The sequence below is a fragment of the Erpetoichthys calabaricus genome, chromosome 2 (genome assembly GCF_900747795.2).
Source record: "Erpetoichthys calabaricus chromosome 2, fErpCal1.3, whole genome shotgun sequence".
Classification (NCBI taxonomy): domain Eukaryota; kingdom Metazoa; phylum Chordata; class Cladistia; order Polypteriformes; family Polypteridae; genus Erpetoichthys; species Erpetoichthys calabaricus.
The window spans coordinates 334,081,157-334,101,887 of NC_041395.2; the positions used below are offsets into that span (position 1 = coordinate 334,081,157).

General features: G+C 44.4%; 1 protein-coding gene across 1 annotated transcript in view; it reads right to left on the reverse strand.

The window, feature by feature from the left end:
- LOC114645640 (broad substrate specificity ATP-binding cassette transporter ABCG2-like) overlaps positions 1-20,731 on the reverse strand; it is a 93,964-nt gene that overhangs the window by 19,876 nt on the left and 53,357 nt on the right. Inside the window, exons 7-11 of the mRNA XM_051922622.1 lie at positions 18,266-18,346; positions 17,856-18,133; positions 12,979-13,061; positions 8,111-8,200; positions 2,862-2,986 (exon numbers count right to left, since the gene is read on the reverse strand). Of these exons, the coding sequence (XP_051778582.1) occupies positions 2,862-2,986; positions 8,111-8,200; positions 12,979-13,061; positions 17,856-18,133; positions 18,266-18,346 (657 nt within the window). The remainder of the gene's footprint in view (positions 1-2,861; positions 2,987-8,110; positions 8,201-12,978; positions 13,062-17,855; positions 18,134-18,265; positions 18,347-20,731) is intronic.

Consider the following 20,731-nt stretch of genomic DNA (forward strand, 5'->3'; position numbering starts at 1 on the left):
GGGTCCCCTTGTCATTGTGCTGATTTGAATGCCTGTCACTGCTCAATGCTGATTACTTACAACACCAAATTGGTGGGATGAGCTCATTAAGCCTTGAACTTCATAGACAGGTGTGTTCAATCATGAGAACTTTTTGTTCTGCAAATTTTGAAATTGCGTCATCAAAATCAATACTTTCAGCTACACTATTTTCAATTGACAAAATGGCTAAGTTAGAGAGTCGTGCTTGATTCACAGTGGATCTGAGATAATTCTTAATTAGTTTGAGTTTCATTAAACTCCTCTCACATGATGCAACAGAAACACATAAAGTTAAGAAAAATCTTAATGCTAAAGTGAGATTGGGAACAGAGACGAAAAGTTCATATTCAACCACAAACTCTAAGAATCTTAAGGAAGTCCAACCAAGAGACTCTTCTTTTGGAACTTTGGCGGCTTTTAGAAATCTTCTTAGACGTGGAATTTCTGTAAAAAAAAAAAAATTACACCAAACCGCAAATTAACCAGAATTGTGACACATGATTTCGTTGTGTGTCCCAGCTTGTATATATAGGGGCCTTAAGATAGTGGGATGGGGAGGGAGATAGTGTCCGTTCGCTCGTAGAACGATCCTAAAGTAAACTTGTTCACTTTATGGTCGGTTCTAGAGCGGACAATACCTACCCACCCCACTGTCTACAACGTTTCGCGCTGACTATATTATTATGATGTTCGGGTTAACAATATCATCTTGTTGCACAGAACGACTTGAGGCGACAATCTATTTGTGGCAGGGATGAGACAATGAGTCACAGGACCAGTTGTTTGTTTACTTGAGCGCCAGCACAGTTCAAAAGAAATGAGACAGAACACCCCCCAACACCACACAATAATACTAAATCATTACAGCATCACATCGTTCACCCGCAATTTGCTGCAATTAGAGATTGTTAAAGCCCATGTAAATTATTTGACATGTTATTTTATGTAACAAAAAGGCGCATTAATACAAAACCGTTAATTTTTTGTCACCCCCTCATAGCTGGTACCTGGTGTGGGTCGCACCCACCGCACCCGCCTTCCTATGGGTGCCACTGTGCCACTGCCTGGAAGTGCTCCAGGTGCTTGATCACCGAGTTCCAGCTGCACTTCCGAGTGTGATGAATCTACTGCCTACACGGGCTCAGGAGTCCCAAACACAGCACCCCCTGGCGGTGCCTGCGGGACCCAACAGGGCCGCACCAAACTCCAATTCCCAAGGAGCCCTGTGGGAAACCGAGGCACTGCTCCACTCCATGGGGGGCGGCCATCTAGCGTCCAGGGGGAGGTATTGCACTGTCCAGGGCTGCTCTCCCTGAATATAGTGTGCAGGGGCATCCAGCCTATTGCTAAAATAATTAAAAAATTTTTTTTACTTAAATGACTCCGACTGTGAGAAACAAGATTGAAATGTTTGGCGTCAGTTCTAAGCATCACATCTGGATGAATCCAGGTACCGCTCATCACCTGAATAATACCATACCAATGGCAGAATCATGCTATACTATACTATGCTATACATACAGCCAAAGCAACCTAGGAGTTTATTAAAGCAAAGAAGTGGAAAATTCTTGAATGGCCAAGTCAGTCACCTGATCTTAACCCAATTGAGCAGGCATTTCACTTGTTGAAGACTAAACTTCAGACAGAAAGGCCCACAAACAAACAGCAACTGAAAGCCGCTGCAGTAAAGGCCTGGCAGAGCATTAAAAAGGAGGAAACCCAACATCTGGTGATGTCCAGGAGTTCAAGACTTCAGGCTGTCATTGCCAGCAAAGGGTTTTCAACCAAGTATTCGAAATGAACATTTGATTTCCAGTTATTTAATTTGTCCAATTACTTTTGAGCCCCTGAAATAAAGGGATTGTGTTCAAAAAATGCTTTGGTTGCCTCACATTTTTATGAAATCGTTTTGTTCACCCCACTGAATTAAAGCTGAAAGTCTGCACTTCAACTGCACCGGAGTTGTTTCATTTCAAATTCATTGTGGTAATGTACAGAACCAAAATGAGAAAAAAGTTGTCTCTGTCCAAATATTTATGGATCTAACTGTATATGATAGATAGATAGATAGATAGATAGATAGATAGATAGATAGATAGATAGATAGATAGATAGATAGATAGATAGATAGATAGATAGATAGATAGATAGATAGATAGTGTAACAACCCAACACAGATGGACACAGAGACACGTATAAACACACAAGACTTTTATTTTCTTCACCCGTGGGCGCACGTCTTCCTATGACTCACAGGCAATACACAGTCCATAAAGCACTTGTCACACACACCAACAGTTTCTCCCATTTACCACCACTCCTCCTCAAGCTTCGTCTCCTTCCTCCCAACTCTGGCTCCTCGAGTGGTGGTGGCTGGCCCTTTTTATATCCCACCCGGAAGCGTTCCAGGGGTTTGCCCACCTGGTCCTAATTGCCCTTCCGGGTGGGGCTGAAGATACGTCCAGCTGGGCTGCTGACTCCACGCAGCTCCCCCTAGCGGCCCTCCGAGCCCCCAACCAGGCTGTGGAGGACTCCATCTCCCATGGAGCCATGCGACAGGCTGGGGAATGACCATCCGCCAGGGAGGCTGCCACCAAGCGTCCTGGGGGAGGTATTGAGCTGCCCATGGTTGCTCCCCTGGAACAGATGCAGAAGGGGTGTCCCTGCCGGGCATGGGACCCGGCTGTCCACCACAATAGATAGATAGATACTTTATGATTTGTATGCATGTTTGTGTTTATGTGATCTTTTGGGGTGGGAGCTCATGCTCAGGCCCCCATATAGACCTAATCCATCCCTGGACCCTCTCATTTTCAGCTTTCTCTCAAAATTCTACTCACCTATCATCCAGTAGGTAATGATGGAGAAAATGATCCCTGGCAGTGTTCTCATTGGAATGAGGTCCCCTAAAAGAATTGCAATGAAGTAAGCAGGCAGTCTGTAGTATCCGCTGGTGTACTGGTGACTAAAATAAACGAAACAAAAGACTATAAGAGTTGGTCACCATGGGCCCACCAAAACTGCAAATCACCCACCACTCCTAAAAATGACCCATTTCTAAATGCGTGCCGCCAGCGGGTTGCATTTTCCATCTCAGACAGTTGCAGTCGAGACAAGTGGAAACACTTCACTTAGCTGACAATTACGAAAACAAAGGAAAGATTCACTTGCACTTTAAAGTTTTAGTAGTGCTTTGGGGTTTTCTCTCACTGGTGTTTCTGCATGTATTATATGTTTTTGTTTTGAAGCATTGTCTTTTGTTAAAAATCTCACTAGTTTTATAAAAATAATCTCTACAGCAGCGGTTCTCAAACTGTGGGGCGCGCCCCCCCTAGGGTAACAAAAAAGGTGGGGTGAATGTTGCCATATTTGGCGTAATTTCGCTATTCGTAGGGAAATTTTAAACTTGAAGCGGTGTATCGGCAGCAAAAAATATAGGAATAAATTTTATTAGGGTTTCACAAAAACGTTAGGGGGGCGCGATTAAAACTGTTATAAAAACTCGGGTCGCAAATACTTAAAGGTTGAGAAAAGCTGGCCTACAGTAAATAAAACAATGGAAACATCACAATTTCAAATTGCAGAGGGTTTTCTTTACATTAAATGTATACAAATGTTTAAGCATTTAAGGGAAGGTAATCCCATTTTGGTAATAATTTCATTATACAGTTCAGATATAAATATAAGCTCAATTATGATTAGGGAATCCATTCCCGGGCTCCCGATTACCGGGAGCCCAAGATTCCCGGACATTTTTCATTCCCGCATTCCCGGGAATGAAACTGCTGTAATTCCCAGGAAAACGGGAATGGCCAAGATCACAAATATAGCGTGTAAAAGTGTAAAAATCGATCAAGAAATAACAGAGTTATAGTTGAAAATAATTAAGGTGGCGCCATTGCTGCAGCTTGCACTTCATCAGACAACAGCTTTGAACAGCAAATTGAAATTGCAATGCGTCAGTCTGTTGCATCCGCATTATCTGTGCTAAGAAACTTGCCATCACAGAATGATGACAAGAAATTGAATGCATCAGTAAAAGCTGAAATGGCGTAATTTCAGAGTAATGGTAAGCACGGGCGTTGTTTAGAACAAATGTATCAGTATCTGATGATTGTGCCGCCTACTTCAGTTGAGGCAGAGCGTGCTTTCTTAGCGGCTGGCGTACTCTGCATGAAGGTGTGCTCTAGCGTGGACGACCACACTCTGGACACGTTAATAATAAAAATAATAATAAATTACATTTATATAGCTCTTTTCTCAAAGCACTATCCATACAGGGAGGAACTGGGAAATGAACCCACAATTTTCCACTGTCTCCTTAATGCAAAGCAGCAGCACTACCACTGCGCCACCTGTGAGGATGTTGCATTTTCTAAGCTCTTATTACCACAACTAAAGATGCATGTACTTATATGACAGCATGAACTGCTTGTAGTTAAGGTTAGTCTTTTATTTGTGTCAACATATTGCAGTAGTTTTATTAAAAATAAGTGTTGGTCGTTCTAAAACCATTCACATGTGAGATGCCCGTGCACGGTGTCATCCCGGGCGCCCGGGATTCCCGGGAATGAAATGCGGGATTCACGAATTACCAGGAATGGATAAAGCCGTCCGGGAATGGATTCCCTAATTATGATATAAACGCCTCTTTCAATTGTGATGTTACTACTGCTTTATTTACGGGAAAGATTTTGTATTAACTCTTTTAGGGCTAATTATTTATTTTTCTTTTCTCCCAGGGCTGAATATTTTTTCAAAAAACACACAAAGCAATGGTTTCACACATAAATCATCCATCCATTTTCCAACCCGCTGAATCCGAACACAGGGTCACAGGGGTCTGCTGGAGCCAATCCCAGCCAACACAGGGCACAAGGCAGGAACCAATCCCGGGCAGGGTGCCAACCCACCGCAGGACACACACAAACACACCCACACACCAAGCACACACTAGGGCCAATTTAGAATCGCCAATCCACCTAACCTGCATGTCTTTGGACTGTGGGAGGAAACCGGAGCGCCCGGAGGAAACCCACGCAGACACGGGGAGAACATGCAAACTCCATGCAGGGTGGACCCGGGAAGCAAACCCGGGTCTCCTAACTGCGAGGCAGCAGCGCTACCACTGAGCCACCGTGCCGCCCACCACATAAATCAACATAAAATATTTATTTATAACACATTTCACTGTGGGCGGCCCGGTGGCGCAGTGGTAGCGCTGCTGCCTCGCAGTTATGAGACCCGGGTTTGCTTGCCGGGTCCTCCTTGTGTGGAGTTTGCATGTTCTCCCTGTGTCTGCGTGAGTTTCCTCCCACAGTCCAAAGACACGCAGGTTAAGCGCATTGGCGATTCTAAATTGTGCTTGGTGTGTGGGTGTGTGCGCCCTGCGGTGGGCTGGTGCCCTGCCTGGGGTTTGTTTCCTGCCTTGCGCCCTGGGATTGGCTCCAGCAGACACCCGTGACACTGTAGTTAGGATATAGTAGGTAGGAAAATGGATGGAAAAAGTGAAGAGGTCTGAATACCTTCTGAAGGCCCCGTATAGTACAGTGTTTTGCCTTTGATTTAGATCCTGCCCGGGGTTTGTTTCCTGCCTTGCGCTCTGTGTTGGCTGGGATTGGCTCCAGCAGACCCCCGGGACCCTGTAGTTAGGATATAATGGATGGATGGGTGGAAATGTAGCGATTGATCCATATTACAATTTATTGAGTGTTTTTGTATTGGACTCTCATTACTTAATAAAGAGCATTGTGATGGGGCCTACAACTAAAGATGTCCTGTAAATAAAGGTTAGAACATAAGAAATTTGGCAGACGAGAGGAGACCATTAAGTTCATCAAGCCCATTTGTGTAGCTAATAGCTGTCCCAATATTTCATCCACTGTGGTGGGTTGGCACCCTGCCAGGATTGGTTCCTGCCTTGTGCCCTGTGTTGGCTGGGATTGGCTCCAGCAGACCCCCGTGACCCTGTGTTCGGATTCAGGGTTAGAAAATGGATGGATTTTCTTGAAGATTGTCAAGGCTTCTGCTTTAACTACATTTCTAGGTAGTTTGTTCCAGAGTCCCACAACTTTGTGTAAAGAAAGAAGCACCTCCTGGCTTCAGTTTTAATTTCCACTGATGTATTTGAGTACGAGATTCATCCTTAAGCCAAAAGAATGTTGCTGGATTAGTTAGTTAACTGATTAGTTCTGGTAAAAACTACAGGGCAATCATTACTAATACCACTAGATTTAGGAAAAATGTTCACCCTGAATGGTGGCGCTGTTGCCTCACAGTAAGGAGACCTGTGTTCGCTTCCCGGGTCCTCCCTGCGTGGAGTTTGCATGTTCTCCCCGTGTCTGCATGGATTTCCTCCCACAGTCCAAAGATGTGCAGGTTAGGTGCATTGGCGATCATTATTGTCCCTAGTGTGTGTCCTGCAGTGGGCTGGCACCCTGCCTGGGGTTTGTTCCTGCCTTACTGGCTGGGATTAGCTCCAGCAGACCCTCGTGACCCTGTGTTAGGATATAGCGGGTTAGACGATGACTGCCTGACTGACATTTCACTGTGTTTTATGTTCCACAAGTAAGCCCGCGATTCGCTAGCGAATCGGAAATCCAAGAATGGCAATCAGTTTCTGTTCCGTTCGATATTTGGATGGATGACATATCATGGAGGGTGGATGTGTCTGGGGAAATGTCATTTAATTACATAAGCATATCTGTAGTAAAGCGGCCTCGTTTTGTGGAGACGTGATTCTGTTGCCTTTGCGGACACCGACTGCTGGCAGAGTGGAGCACAGCAAGTTTAGTTTACAGGTTGTGGTGTTCGTGTGCCAGCCACTGAGTTGGGGAAGCCGCTGGGTTTGAGTCTGTGACCGTTATGTGATCTATATTACTGGCACAGTGGATTAGAGCAAGTACAGTGTACAGGTTGTGTTGTTTGGGCGCCACCTACTGACTCTGGGAATCTGCCGCGTTTTGGAAAGCCGCTGCGTTTGACTCTGGACTCTGGGGCAGGCGCCAAGGCCGAAGTGCGCATGTGCCTCGGTGCGTCCGCCATGCATATATTAACTGTGGTTTAGTAAGATACATGAGCCTCTACCGTAAGTAAATTCACATTCTTTTTAGATAGCTTGCATCAAAATCGGAGTTTGATAAGTCAGAGTCTGATTTAGCAATAATATGCAAAAAACAAAAATAAATAAATAATGCGCAGAGTATTTTGCTTTGGGCATTCGCTTCACTCTTTTGCCGATGCTATTCCAGATGTTGTTTACTCCACACTACTCACACACACATGCAGAGATTCAACGTCAGGCCAACAAGCCTAAAAATTCTCCTAGCAAAGAGGGTCTGCCTATAATGTAATGGTGAGCTTTGATAGTCGTTTATAGCTGATTATCTTACTCTTCCCTTGACATCTGCCCTCAACCATGCTGTCGACAAAAGTCGACATCAGCCCTAAAAGAGTTCCATCCATCCATCCATCCATCCATCCTCCAACCCACTATATCCTAATCCCAGCCCAGAGCTGCTACCTCACAGTTAGGAGACCCAGGGTTTGCTTCCTGGGTCCTCCCTGAGTGGAGTTTGCATGTTCTCCCCGTGTCTGTGTGGGTTTCCTCCCACAGTCCGAAAACATGCAGGTTAGGTGCATTGGTGATCCTAAATTGTCCCATGTGTGTGTGTGTGCCCTGCGGTGGGCTGGCGCCCTACCTGGCATTTGTTTCCTGCCTTGTGCCCTGTGTTGGCTGGGATTGTCTCCAGCAGACCCCCGTGACCCTGTAGTCAGGATATAGCGGGTTGGATAATGGATGGATGGATGGATTTTTGACTTTCATTTCAGTTTTGGTGATTGTTTCTTTTCTCTTTCACCACAGCTTGTTTAGATTTTTGTTTCATATTGCTACTCCTAGTCTAACACCTATTCTCACAATGTGAGATTTTCAATCCTGGCAAAGCAATATGAAAAACCTGACTTCTGCACTTAATTAACTCCTGATCCTTCAGGTATCTAAAGGATAAAGATCCATGGTGTGATCGAATGAAATGAAAAGAATAGCAGCCGAGTTATAGCAGGTCTTGGCATTTTATTACATACTTACATGAACAGCTTCTTGTCCCTGATGAACAGCTCAATGGCAGAAACACTAGAGAAGCACATATTGGAGGTCAAGAAGAACAGAGAGCCCGCTCTACAAAAAAAAAAAAAAGACTTACTGACAAATAAGTTGCACTCAAATTTCCCAACAACTCAGTTTCCTCTGGTAGCACAGCTTAATGGCAAAGAACCTGGACAAGAATGGAGATTTCACCATTTACTCACTATGACCAGGAGGGTGGAATGAAAGAATATCTTCACGCTGTACTTAATGTTTGATATCCTAAGAGAAGCAACATCTGGGTTAGCATTTAGATAGATAGATAGATAGATAGATAGATAGATAGATAGATAGATAGATAGATAGATAGATAGATAGATAGATAGATAGATAGATAGATAGATAGATAGATAGATAGATAGATAGATAGATAGATAGATAACGCCTTTCTTATCTATTTATCTATCTATCTAAGATAGATAGATAAATAGATGTGAAAGGCACTATATTAAATAGATAGATAGATAGATAGATAGATAGATAGATAGATAGATAGATAGATAGATAGATAGATAGATAGATAGATAGATAGATAGATAGATAGATATGAAAGGCACTATATAAGATAGATAGATAGATAGATAGATAGATAGATAGATAGATAGATAGATAGATAGATAGATAGATAGATAGATAGATAGATAGATAGTGTGGCACGCGGCTGGGGGTGGTACCCAGCCGGGACGCCCAGAAGGACAGGAGGAGGGCTCATGCCTCCTCCGGACCGCCAGGGAGCGTCCTCATGCCTGGAGGACTTGGGACCTCAGCACTTCCGCCACAATAGGAAGGGCTGGGGGGAAGAAGGAAAGAGAGACACCCGGAGTGCTTCCGGAAAGACAGCCGGCACTTCCGCCACACAGGGGCGTGTCAAAGGAAGATTGCCGGGAACCACCTGGAGCACATCCGGGTGACTATAAATGGGGCCGCCTCCCTCCTATCAATGAGCTGGAGTCGGGAGCAGGAGCAGGAGCAGGAGCAGGACGAAGACGAAGCTCCTGGAGAGAGAAAAGAGGTGGTCCAGGGACAAGGCGAGAAAAGGCCCAGGAGAAGGGAGACTGGGGTTAGAGCACTGTGAGTTGTGCGGGATTGAGCTGTGTTGTGTGGAGAACGGGACAAAAATAAAAGGTTTTTATATAAAGATGTGGTCTCAGTCTGATGGTGTCCGGGCAAGTCTCACATTGGCGAGCCGGGTAGGAGTTGCTGCCTGTGTCAAGGCGGAGGACTTCTATAATAACAAATTTTATGTGAGCTGTCCGGCACCACAGACCACCACACACACATGCCGCATGGATGCGGCCAGCACACGCACTGCGGACGGCTCGCGGATAACCCAGAGGCCGCGAGAGATTCGCCACCGCATCATCTCCCACCTGAGGGGGATTGGAGGAGACAAAAGTGATCCGTGTGCTGTGGATTTACCAGCGGTCGCTGTTCCCGTGAGAATCGGGGTCGGCACAGCCGTGGATATGACTGGCAACCTTCGCAGTAGTCCGACAGACGGGATCCAGGAGGTAAGTCCCAGGGCTGACGCCAGTCGACTCGCGAGGGTCGGCGGGGCAATGGCCAGTGTTTGCCTTTCTGCTGGGGGCTTCCTGGATTCGCGTCGCCAGTCAGGCTGTGTCAACCTGCAGTACGGGAATGGAGCAGCGACGCTGGACGTAATGGAGGATCCGCAGCGTATCCAGAGGCCGCGGCAGAGGAGCGGTAGCGGGTCTTGTCAGACCCTCGGGAGGAAAGGGGAGATGACGGCGGACTGGAAGTCCATCCCCGTGGCAGGCGAGAGAGTGGACGGCGTGTCTTACGTACCCGCCAATGATTGGATGGAGGCGGGACGAAGGAACGTCCATCTCAAGCAAGGGGAGGGCCGGAGAGAACCCGGAAGAGAGCTCCAGGGAGCACAGCCGGCGATCAGGACCGATGAACTGGTAAGTCCTTCGCCGGCTAACGTTCCCTTTGTGCCTGTGACTCGGCGTGAGCCGGAGGATTCCCCTCGGTCCGTCGAGTCTGTTTTACAGGTGATACACGGCCTTCGAGACTATTTAGTCAAGCTCAAGAGGACGGCGATCGCGTCACGTCAGGGGGTGGAAGAACGCGGCGCCGGATTCTCTGACCGGAGGTTCGTGGCGACGCAGGTAAGTGGGACTTGCGTCGTAAATAAAATAGGAAAAGCGGGCGAATGTTCCCCGGTGTTGTGCAGTTCCGGTGGACAAGTACCCGCGATTCCGACAAATGAAAAGATGAGAAAGGCTGATTGCCTGGGAGGGGTGGTGCTTAGACGCCGGCTGGGTGCCGTGGGTCCTAGCGCACCACTGCCACTGCCAGCATCAGTTATGTCTAAGAGAGGGGCTGATTGCCTGGGAGGGGTGGTGCCTGGACACCGGCTGATGAGTGCCGTGGGTCCTAGTACACCACCGCCGGCGCCAGCATCAGCTGCGTGTTGGTCCACTCGGGTGCAGACAGCAAGGGGTCTCTGCCTTTCCCATAGGGAGACTCCAGCTGTCAGGGCACCCCAGAGAAAAGGGGAGGGCCCGAGGAATAAATCCGGGTCATCCCACAGAAAGAGACGTGAGCCCGTGAGCTCACGTACGGAGACGGGCAGGCCTCTGCGGGTGTAGAGGGAAGTCCCAAAGCCAGTGGGGACCTCTGATGGGCGAAGGGTCCCAGCCAAAGGAGCATGGAACCCGCGGAGAGGGCACAACAAAGGCAAGTTGCGGGGGTGCCGGTCGACAGGGGGAGCGCAGCCAGTGCACAGCACAGAGGGACGCCAGGGGATCGCGTCCAGGCAGCGTCTCTGGCCCCTTTTTCTTTTATGTTACAGGACCGGGCCCTGGACGAGCCGGTGGACCCACTTCGTGGGGAACCTGCCCTCGCGGGATGGGCCGCTCCGCCCGACAAGTCTTCGCTGGTAAGGGAGCACTGTGGCACGCGGCTGGGGGTGGTACCCAGCCGGGACGCCCAGAAGGACAGGAGGAGGGCTCATGCCTCCTCCGGACCGCCAGGGAGCGTCCTCATGCCTGGAGGACTTGGGACCTCAGCACTTCCGCCACAATAGGAAGGGCTGGGGGGAAGAAGGAAAGAGAGACACCCAGAGTGCTTCCGGAAAGACAGCCGGCACTTCCGCCACACAGGGGCGTGTCAAAGGAAGATTGCCGGGAACCACCTGGAGCACATCCGGGTGACTATAAATGGGGCCGCCTCCCTCCTATCAATGAGCTGGAGTCGGGAGCAGGAGCAGGACGAAGCTCCTGGAGAGAGAAAAGAGGTGGTCCAGGGACAAGGCGAGAAAAGGCCCAGGAGAAGGGAGACTGGGGTTAGAGCACTGTGAGTTGTGCGGGATTGAGCTGTGTTGTGTGGAGAACGGGACAAAAATAAAAGGTTTTTATATAAAGATGTGGTCTCAGTCTGATGGTGTCCGGGCAAGTCTCACAATAGATAGATAGATAGATAGATAGATAGATAGATATGAAAGGCACTATATATGATAGATAGATAGATATGAAAGGCACTATAGATAGATAGATAGATATGAAAGGCACTATATTAAATAGATAGATAGATAGATACTTTATTAATCCCAAGGGGAAATTCACAAATGACACTGGGGATGGCATCTTGTGGATCTAATTGTTATGATCATAGGCACCATTTATGGAAGGGACACGGAGAAAATACCCACAATCCTAAAGTTGGAGGAAATCTAGGAGCAATGCTGGAGAAACTTGCAATGGTAAAAATGAGTTGAAAAGTCCATACCAGCTTGTGTTTGAGTCCATTTGTTACTGAATGTTACTAAAGCTGCAGGTTTAAAGTGACTCAATTCTGATTTTTGGCTCATTTCCGTTTTTTGTGTTTAACTGTTCAAATTAAATTTGTAAGTGATTCGAGTATGATGTAACAGTACAGATATCTATCCTGAATCAGCTAAATTAATACAAATTATTTCATTAGGCAAAAACGACCTAATAGACAGCCATGAACACATAACATGCTGACTTCAAATTGTTCCTAGTGCAGGAGGTTTGTAAATTTGTCTGCTTGAGATTGCATCTGCTCAAAGATGACTTGAGTTAAATATCCCTGCCGGATGTGCTTGTAAAACCTATGGGGACATGAGAGAGTCATGCTACAACACTGTCTTGAAAAAATACCTTTCAATAGACACAATTAGGCTGTACTTACATTTCAAAGGTCTCTAAAAAGTTTGATTCTGAGACATATGACTGAGAAACAGTACCCTTGAATAGCTATATTAGCATAATTAGCTCGCTATTGAACCCACCATCCTAACGGATTACAGTGATGGTGACAACATAATTCAGGTTTTACAATGCAGCCCCATAAACATATGAATTAAATGTAGGTCCCTAAAATTACCTACCTAGCCTAATATAATCACAAAATTCAACACAACTGAAATATAATGATTATTTTTAAATATTTACCCATGATTCCTGTTAACCACACCCTCACTAACATAAGCAAATAGTACAGGCATCACCATAAATCAGAGTTTTTTCAGCAAGAGGTCATATATGGAGAACTTTTTCTAATATGCCAGATGCAACTCTGTGGTGGGCTGGCACCCTGCCCGGGGTTTGTTTCCTGTCTTGCGCCCTGTGTTGGCTGGGATTGGCTCCAGCAGACCCCTGTGACCCTGTAGTTCAGATATAGCAGGTTGGATAATCAGCCTTTTCTAACCCCATGGACCTGAGAAGAACAAAGAGTGGTACCCTATGCTTGCTGAGTTAGGTTCCCACTTCCCCAAGACCCTGGCCTGGATATGCAGGTTAGAAAAATGGATGGATAGATACCTGTTCTGGATTCCACTTGGGTCCAGTTTTACACCAAAGAAGATGGCACCAACAACAACTCCCAAAGTAATCATTACAACAATCTGAAAATAGAAGAGTCCAGTGTTACTATCAGCAAGTTCTCAGTAAAGAGAAGTAGTCACCTGGTCAGGTCCTCTCCTAACCCCCTTTGACACTTGGCATTAATTAAGACCTTGTAGTGAGGCCTGGTCTTTTGATCCAGATCTATATTGGAGTGCAGGTCTGGCTTTTGATTTTGGAAGCTTGCACCTATTTCCGATCACGAGACACAACATGTTCCAGAACATGAACTGCAATTGAGATAATCTCTATCTATACTAATAAAAGGCAAAGCCCTCACTGACTCACTCATCACTAATTCTCCAACTTTCCGTGTAGGTAGAAGGCTGAAATTTGGCAGGCTCATTCCTTACAGCTTACTTACAAAAGTTAATCAGGTTTCATTTTGAAATTCTACGCACAATGGTCATAACGGTCGTCAAAGTTTGGCATGTTAAACTTTCTTATTTATGGCCCCATCTTCACGAAATTTGGTAGGTAGCTTCCCTGCCCTAACCAAAACTGATGTACATACTTATTTAGGGTGGTATGACGCCACTGTCGGCCGCCATATTGAACCTTCCAACGGTCTTTGTTAGTTATGGGCCCATCTTCAAGAAATTTGGTATGCGGGTTCCCAACACTAACTGAATCCTACTTACGTACATATATATACGTCCATAGCCTGCAGCTCGGTCACCGTGTAAGGCGGCGTTGGGTCCCCCATCCCCTCGCCTCCCACGTAGTTGGCTGCCTGCCTATATAAGGCCGTCCGTCACTCCAGTCTCTTCATTCCCTTCCTTGCTTCACCACGGTATTGACGTCTCCCTGCTGATAACTGCAGCCTTTTTATTTAATCCACAGCTTCTCCACTGTTTTATTGTTTGTTTATTACGATTATAGTTATTGTGTAGGTATTTTAGACTTAGTTTACATTGTTCAGGTACCCATTTCCTTTATCGTTCCAACCGTACCATCATTAACATGTCTATCGAGGTGATCACCATCGATCAAAGAACTGTCACTCACTGAGTGGTTTCCATGCTCGGAGATGGCGACTGCCTTTTCCATTCTCTGTATTACATATTGCACGGCCATATCAGGCTCACTCTTGATATCCGGAGGAACATTGTGTCTTATGTATTGAATGACTGGGACAGGTTCAAGGTGTGGACTGATGGCGGTACAGGAGATAATTATACTACACAGGAGCGCTAGAAGGGTGAAATGATTAAGCCCTTCACCTATGGTTCTGCATGTGAGTTGATGGCTGCCACTGAATTGTTCGGTTGTCGCTTTCAAGTGTACCGAAATGGCCAAATATTTTACACCTTTGGAGAACCGTCAATGCCTCTTAAACATCTTAGATTCACAGGTGATGATTTGAGTAGTGGACACTTTGATGTTTATGAATGTTTAAACTCTCAAAAGCTGGATGCGAAGTTATCGATGAAACTTATTTCAATTCAAACGCCTCCAATTTCCAGTAAGGCTCTGCTTCGCAATGACAATTAATAAGTCTCAGGGACAGACCCTACAAAAGGTTGGCATTGATTTGAGGCAAGATTGCTTTTCACAAGGCCAACTATACTTTATATGCTCAAGAGTAAGCTCAGCGCACAGCTTGGTCATATTACAACCGGAGGGCCGAACTGACAACGTGGTATACAAAGAGATCCTTAACAAATAATTATTGGTATATTTTCCCTCAGTTAAAAAAGGTTTACTTTTCTTCTTAATAAAAATTTTAAAGCAGTACTTCGCCTCTGCAAAACGTGGATATTTTGCTAGTCTGCAATATACACAAACACTTGTATGCATTTGTTTTTTTCACTTTATAGGGCTTTTTGCACAAATACAATTCTTAGATTTGATTACTTGTTTAATTTCAATTCAAAAAGTAAATCATTTTTACTGTCTTGAGCTTCATCATTTATGTGATGCCTTGGTACTGATCACATGAAGCTATACTCACAGTGAGATGGTATGCATGATGTTTTTCTCACTAACAATAAGTAGAATGTCCTTAACAAAAATGAATATAAATGATTATATCCCAAGGCAGCAACATAGCAAAATGTGAAAAAATGTGAAGGGACATGATTACTTTCTAAATTAATTGTATATACTAAATTACATAATAAATGTGTTGATGTATCATATAACGTGGTCCTGTCCTGAAAGCACAAAGCGTGGGAATGATAAATGAACAAGAGATGAAAGTATTATTCTTATACATGCCTAGTGTAGTTAATGAGACATAAAAAGTGTATGTTAAAGTAAAGTTGAAAGCAGATAATTATAAGCAATTAGAATAATTCTTTGTGAGGTTCAATTTTGTGTGATAAATATGTTAAAGTGACAAAGGCTCATAAATGTATGAGTTTAATTTTATGCTTACACTGTATATTCTGTTTAAAACCATTCCAATAACTAAATGTACAAATTAAACAATTGATATATGAATGTGTTCTTACTGTAATATACTTGTATGACGAATGTAAGAATCATCGCTAACAGAGTTCTCTTCTGCCAGTTATGATTCAGTTCAAACTTAAAAGAATCATACAGTCATATGAAAAAGTTTGGGACCCCCTCTTAATTCTTTGGATTTTTGTTTCTCATTGGCTGAGCTTTCAAAGTAGCAACGACTTCCTTTTAATATCTGACATGCCTTATGGAGATAGTAGTATTTCAGCAGTGACATTAAGTATATGGGATTAACAGAAAATATGCAATATGCATCATAACAAAATTAGACAGGTGCATAAATGTGGGCACCTCAACAGAGATATGACATCAATACTTAGTTGAGCCTCCTTTTGTAAATCTAACAGCCTCTAGACGCTGTCCTCCTATAGCCTTTGATGAGTGTCTGGATTCTGGATGGAGGTATTTCTGACCATTCTTCATACAAAATCTCTCCAGTTCAGTTCAATTTGATGGCTGCCGAGCGTGGACAGCCTGCTTCAAATCATCCCCTAGATTTTCGATGATATTCAAGTCAGGGGACTGTGACGGCCATTCCAGAACATTGTACTTCTCCCTCTGCATGGATGCCTTTGTAGATTTCAAACTGTGTTTTGGGTCATTGTCTTGTTGGAATATCCAACCCCTGCGTAACTTCAACTTTGTGACTGATGCTTGAACATTATCCTGAAGAATTTGTTGATATTGGGTTGAATTCATCTGACCCTCGACTTTAACAAGGGCCCCAGTCCCTGAACTAGCCACACAGCAAGATGGAACCTCCACCAAATTTGACAGTAGGTAGCAGGTGTTTTTCTTGGAATGCGGTGTTCTTCTTCCACCATGCTTTTTGTTCTGACCAAATAACTCAATTTTTGTCATCAGTCCAAAGCACTTTGTTCCAAAATGAATCTTGCTTGTCTAAATACTAAATACTGACAGACTGAGGAGATCGTTCCTCCCCCACACTATGCGACTCTTCAATTCCACCCTTGGGGGTAAACGTTAACATTATTCAAAGTTATTGTCTGTTTTTACCTGCATTTTTATTACTCTTTAATGCTGCTGGAGTATGTGAATTTCCCCTTGGGATTAATAAAGTATCTATCTATCTATCTATCTATCTATCTATCTATCTATCTATCTATCTATCTATCTATCTATCTATCTATCTATCTATCTATCTATCTATCTATCTATCTATCTATCTATCTATCTATCTAAATGAGCATTGGCATACAACAAGCGACTCTGTTTGTGGCGTGAGTGCAGAAAGGGCTTCTTTCTCATCACCCTGCCATACAGATGTTCTTTGTGCAAATTGCACTGAATTGTAGAATGATGTACAGATACACCATCTGCAGCAAGATGTTCTTGCAGGTCTTTGGAGGTGACCTGTGGGTTGTCTGTCACCATTCTCACAATCCTGCTCATATGCCGCTCCTGTATTTTTCTTGGCCTACCAGACCTGCTGGGTTTAACAGCAACTGTGCCTGTGGCCTTCCATTTCCTGATTCCATTCCTTACAGTTACAGAAACTGACAGTTTAAACCTCTCAGATAGCTTTTTGTAGCCTTCCCCTAAACCAGGAGACTCAACAATCTTTGTTTTCAGATTTTTTGAGAGTTGCTTTGAGGATCCCGTGTTGTCACTCTTCAGAGGAGAATCAAAGGGAAGGAAGCACAACTTGTAATTGACCTCCTTAAATACCTTTATATCTCATGATTGGACACACCTGTCTATGAAGTTCAAGGCTTAACGAGCTCATCCCACCAATTTGGTGTTGTAAGTAATCAGCATTGAGCAGTGACAGGCATTCAAATCAGCACAATGACAAGGGGACCCACATTTGTGTACAGCCAGTTTTTCACATTTGATTTAATTTCATACAACTAAATACTGCTTCACTAAAAATCTTTGTTCGGAAAACACAGTAGTACTCAGATGTTCCTAGGAAATGAAAGACATACCACTGATACATTTTTTGTTGAAAGTAGATAAATTCCCAAATTTTTTCATATGACTGTAATTCAATGAAAAAAGTCATTTAAAAAAGAGTAAATCATTTGCAAATTGCCCTCCACTAGAACGTGCCTTGTAATGATCCCTTGCAGACTTTATTTCTGCTTTCTACTTCCGGTTGCCAAAGAAATCTGGTGAAGGTCCAAGCTACAAATATTGATTTTATGAATTGGATTTGCTTGGTCAATTATTGATATGTCTTTCAAGGTTACAACTTACAACGTCACTACAGGATCATGAAGCCTACCCACTGGTTAAAAAGGGCACCTCATAGCTATTGACAAGACAAAATGTCTGCACGCCACTGACTGGTCAAGTTGAAATACCTGAGCAAGTGAAGCCTGCGGGTTCCGGATCAGGTTCTTAAATGCACGACAGATCAAACAGTAGAGCTGAGTTGAAAAAGAAGTGCAGTAAGTGATGGACTGCATGAACTTCCTCTTCCTGGATGGTGGTTGTTTAGCTTCGATGGCTTTTAGGATTCCTGCCGTCTCATCGTGGACGGCTGACTTGAGGTATTCTTCATGTAGCTTCTGCACAATGTTCTTATCAACGTGGTTAGCATCTTTTAAATTGTCCATAGAATCATCTTCGTTTTCCTTCACTGCAAAAAACAAAAATGTTCAAGCATTTCCACACACGGAGTTCTGAGCAACATGCTGCAGTTTCATTGGCAAAATTTCTTGGACTGTACCATTTTTGACGTGGTCATCATAGTTAATTGCATAATCTGTGCTTTCGGCCACAGCGGTGGAATCTCCGTTGATAATGTCCAAAAAGAAATCGGCAGGGTTGTTAAATGGCTCACATTCATATCCTTATGGGATGCAGAAGACAAAACCACATGAAAAGGAAGAGAGAGAGAGAGAGAGACATAGAAGAGGTCTCAGTAACTGATAACAAGCAAAGGTGTCTTCCTTCCATGTGCAGATCTGGCAAGCTGCAAGCTTAACCCACTGAAATGCTGCACAGGCTTTACTAGGCCCAAGTATCTACGCTTCAAAGGTTGTGAATGATATGTATAAACCTCAGTAATTGTCTGCTGCCTGCTCAAGTCAGTATTAAAGGCACTGACTTCCCAAGAAAATTGGATAAATGAAAATGGTGTCATGAATGGGCTGGTGTTCCTGGCAGGATTGGTCCCAGTCCCTTACGTTTCAACAACTTTTTTCTCTGAAATGTATTTTGATCAAGGCCTAGTGTTCTAGAAAACTTGCGGCATCGACTTCACCCTCATGGTATACGGTGAGGTTTAGATTCAACAGGCCTCTCTGTATGCAGTCAGCCAAGTTAATTTAACAATTAGCTTTGGTCAGCTGTTTGAGTGAGTAACTAAGGGGGAAGTTACCGTAGATACTCGCGTATAAGTCGAAAAATTTATGCCTTAAAATTCATTCAAAAAAACAGGGCCGACTTATCTGCGGGGCAACACAATTGTCCATAGAATTTGGGTAATGACATTGTACACTCAACACTTCACAGTGTTAAGTCACCAGTCATCTGCCGTTTCCCATGGTCTTTGAAATAATTATAAGCCAGCAATACTATTGCTAATTAGCTAGTTTTTTTCTAATTTCATTAAATAATTCTTTAAACTGTGAAATACTTGAATTTGAGCATTAGCTTTTGCAGGTTTTGGATAACAAACATACCATTAGCTGCCACGTGCAACCAGATTTGGAATCAAAAGAACCAAGGCAACACACGCTATCAATGCGATGCAAGCGCAACCCGCGATTCAAAAAATTTCTCTGCCTACCTGTTTGTCTCGTCTGACAGTAGCTGAAAAGCAGCATCAGGAGAGAGCAGCCTGAAGTAGTCCAGCAGCGGGTGATCTGTCGTGTCCAACAGCAAGCCATGCCGTCTTGTGAAGTCCGGTAGCCAGTTCAGCTCCCACGGATCAATGTCTGGGTATTCCTCCCACGCGAACCTTGCCGTAGCTGCATTGGCTGCGCGAATGTGTTCAGCTGGCAGCCGATCAGCTGGCGCGGCATCGGCTGGTGTCTGACCAGCTGATGCCGGCTTCTCACTCTCTTGCTCGATTCCTGATCACTGTCAATAAAATCCGATTCTGAAAAATCAGTGATAATGTGCAAAACATGGTCTGCCGAGTGTTTTCTTTTCTGCACTCGCTTCGCTCCCTTGTTACATATCGACGCCATCTTGTCTTTGTTTACATTTCACAACTCACGCACACGCAAGGATTAGTTGCCGAGGCAACGAGTCTAGCATTCCTCCAAGCACAGAGGGAATGCCTGTGACGTGACAGTGAGTTTTGTCGCCATTAACGGATGATTGTCGCCCTCTATCTCTGATAGCTGTCAAGTTTTACCCTCGACTTATACGTGGGTCATAACAAATTTTGCAATTTTCGGCTTAAACAATACACTCGACTTATCTGCGAGATCGACTAATACGCGAGTATCTACGGTACCTTTCACATGGGAAATGTAGGTGTTGGGTAAATGTATTACTTGAATAGGTATATACAGTGATACCTTGGAATCCAAACTTAATCCGTTCCAGAACCCTGTTCGAGTCCCAAATTGTTCGAGTTCCAAGACAATTTTTCCCCTTTAAAATAAGAGAAACTGGATTAATCTGTTCCTGGGTCCCATGAACTCGAATTTTCAAAAAGATTTTAACAGTAAATACAATGGTTTTTAAGGTAAAATATTAACAAATAATAATAATATTTGAATATAAATGTAAATTAATAAAATTAAAAATATAAAAACCTGTATTTACCTTAAAAAGGAACAAGGGGGGCTCCGCCCCCTGCTCGCTTCGCTCGCCTACCCCCGGCGTTGGGTATCCTGAAATACATTAGTCGAGCTCGTTCGTCTTGGAGCCGTGCCCACTTTGCTTGCGGCATTTCAGACGCGCGTTGTAGGCGCCTGCGTTTATTGATTTTATCCAGCCGGGCTCATGTTTGTATATCCGTCAGTCGAGCTCGTTCATTTTGAACCCGTGCCTGCTTTGCTTCCGCAGTTTCAGACGCGCATTGTAGGCGCCTGCGTTCATTCATCTTATCTAGGTGGGCTCGTGTTTGTATCATTGAGCTGTATTGTGTTTGAATTTGGTGTAAAGCGTTCAGCGGTTTGTACAATCCCAAGCAGCACATTATTCCTAACTTCACCCCGCAGTAGTGCCACTCACAATATGGCGGTGACGCCTGCGCCTTCCGTAGTAGTGCCACTCA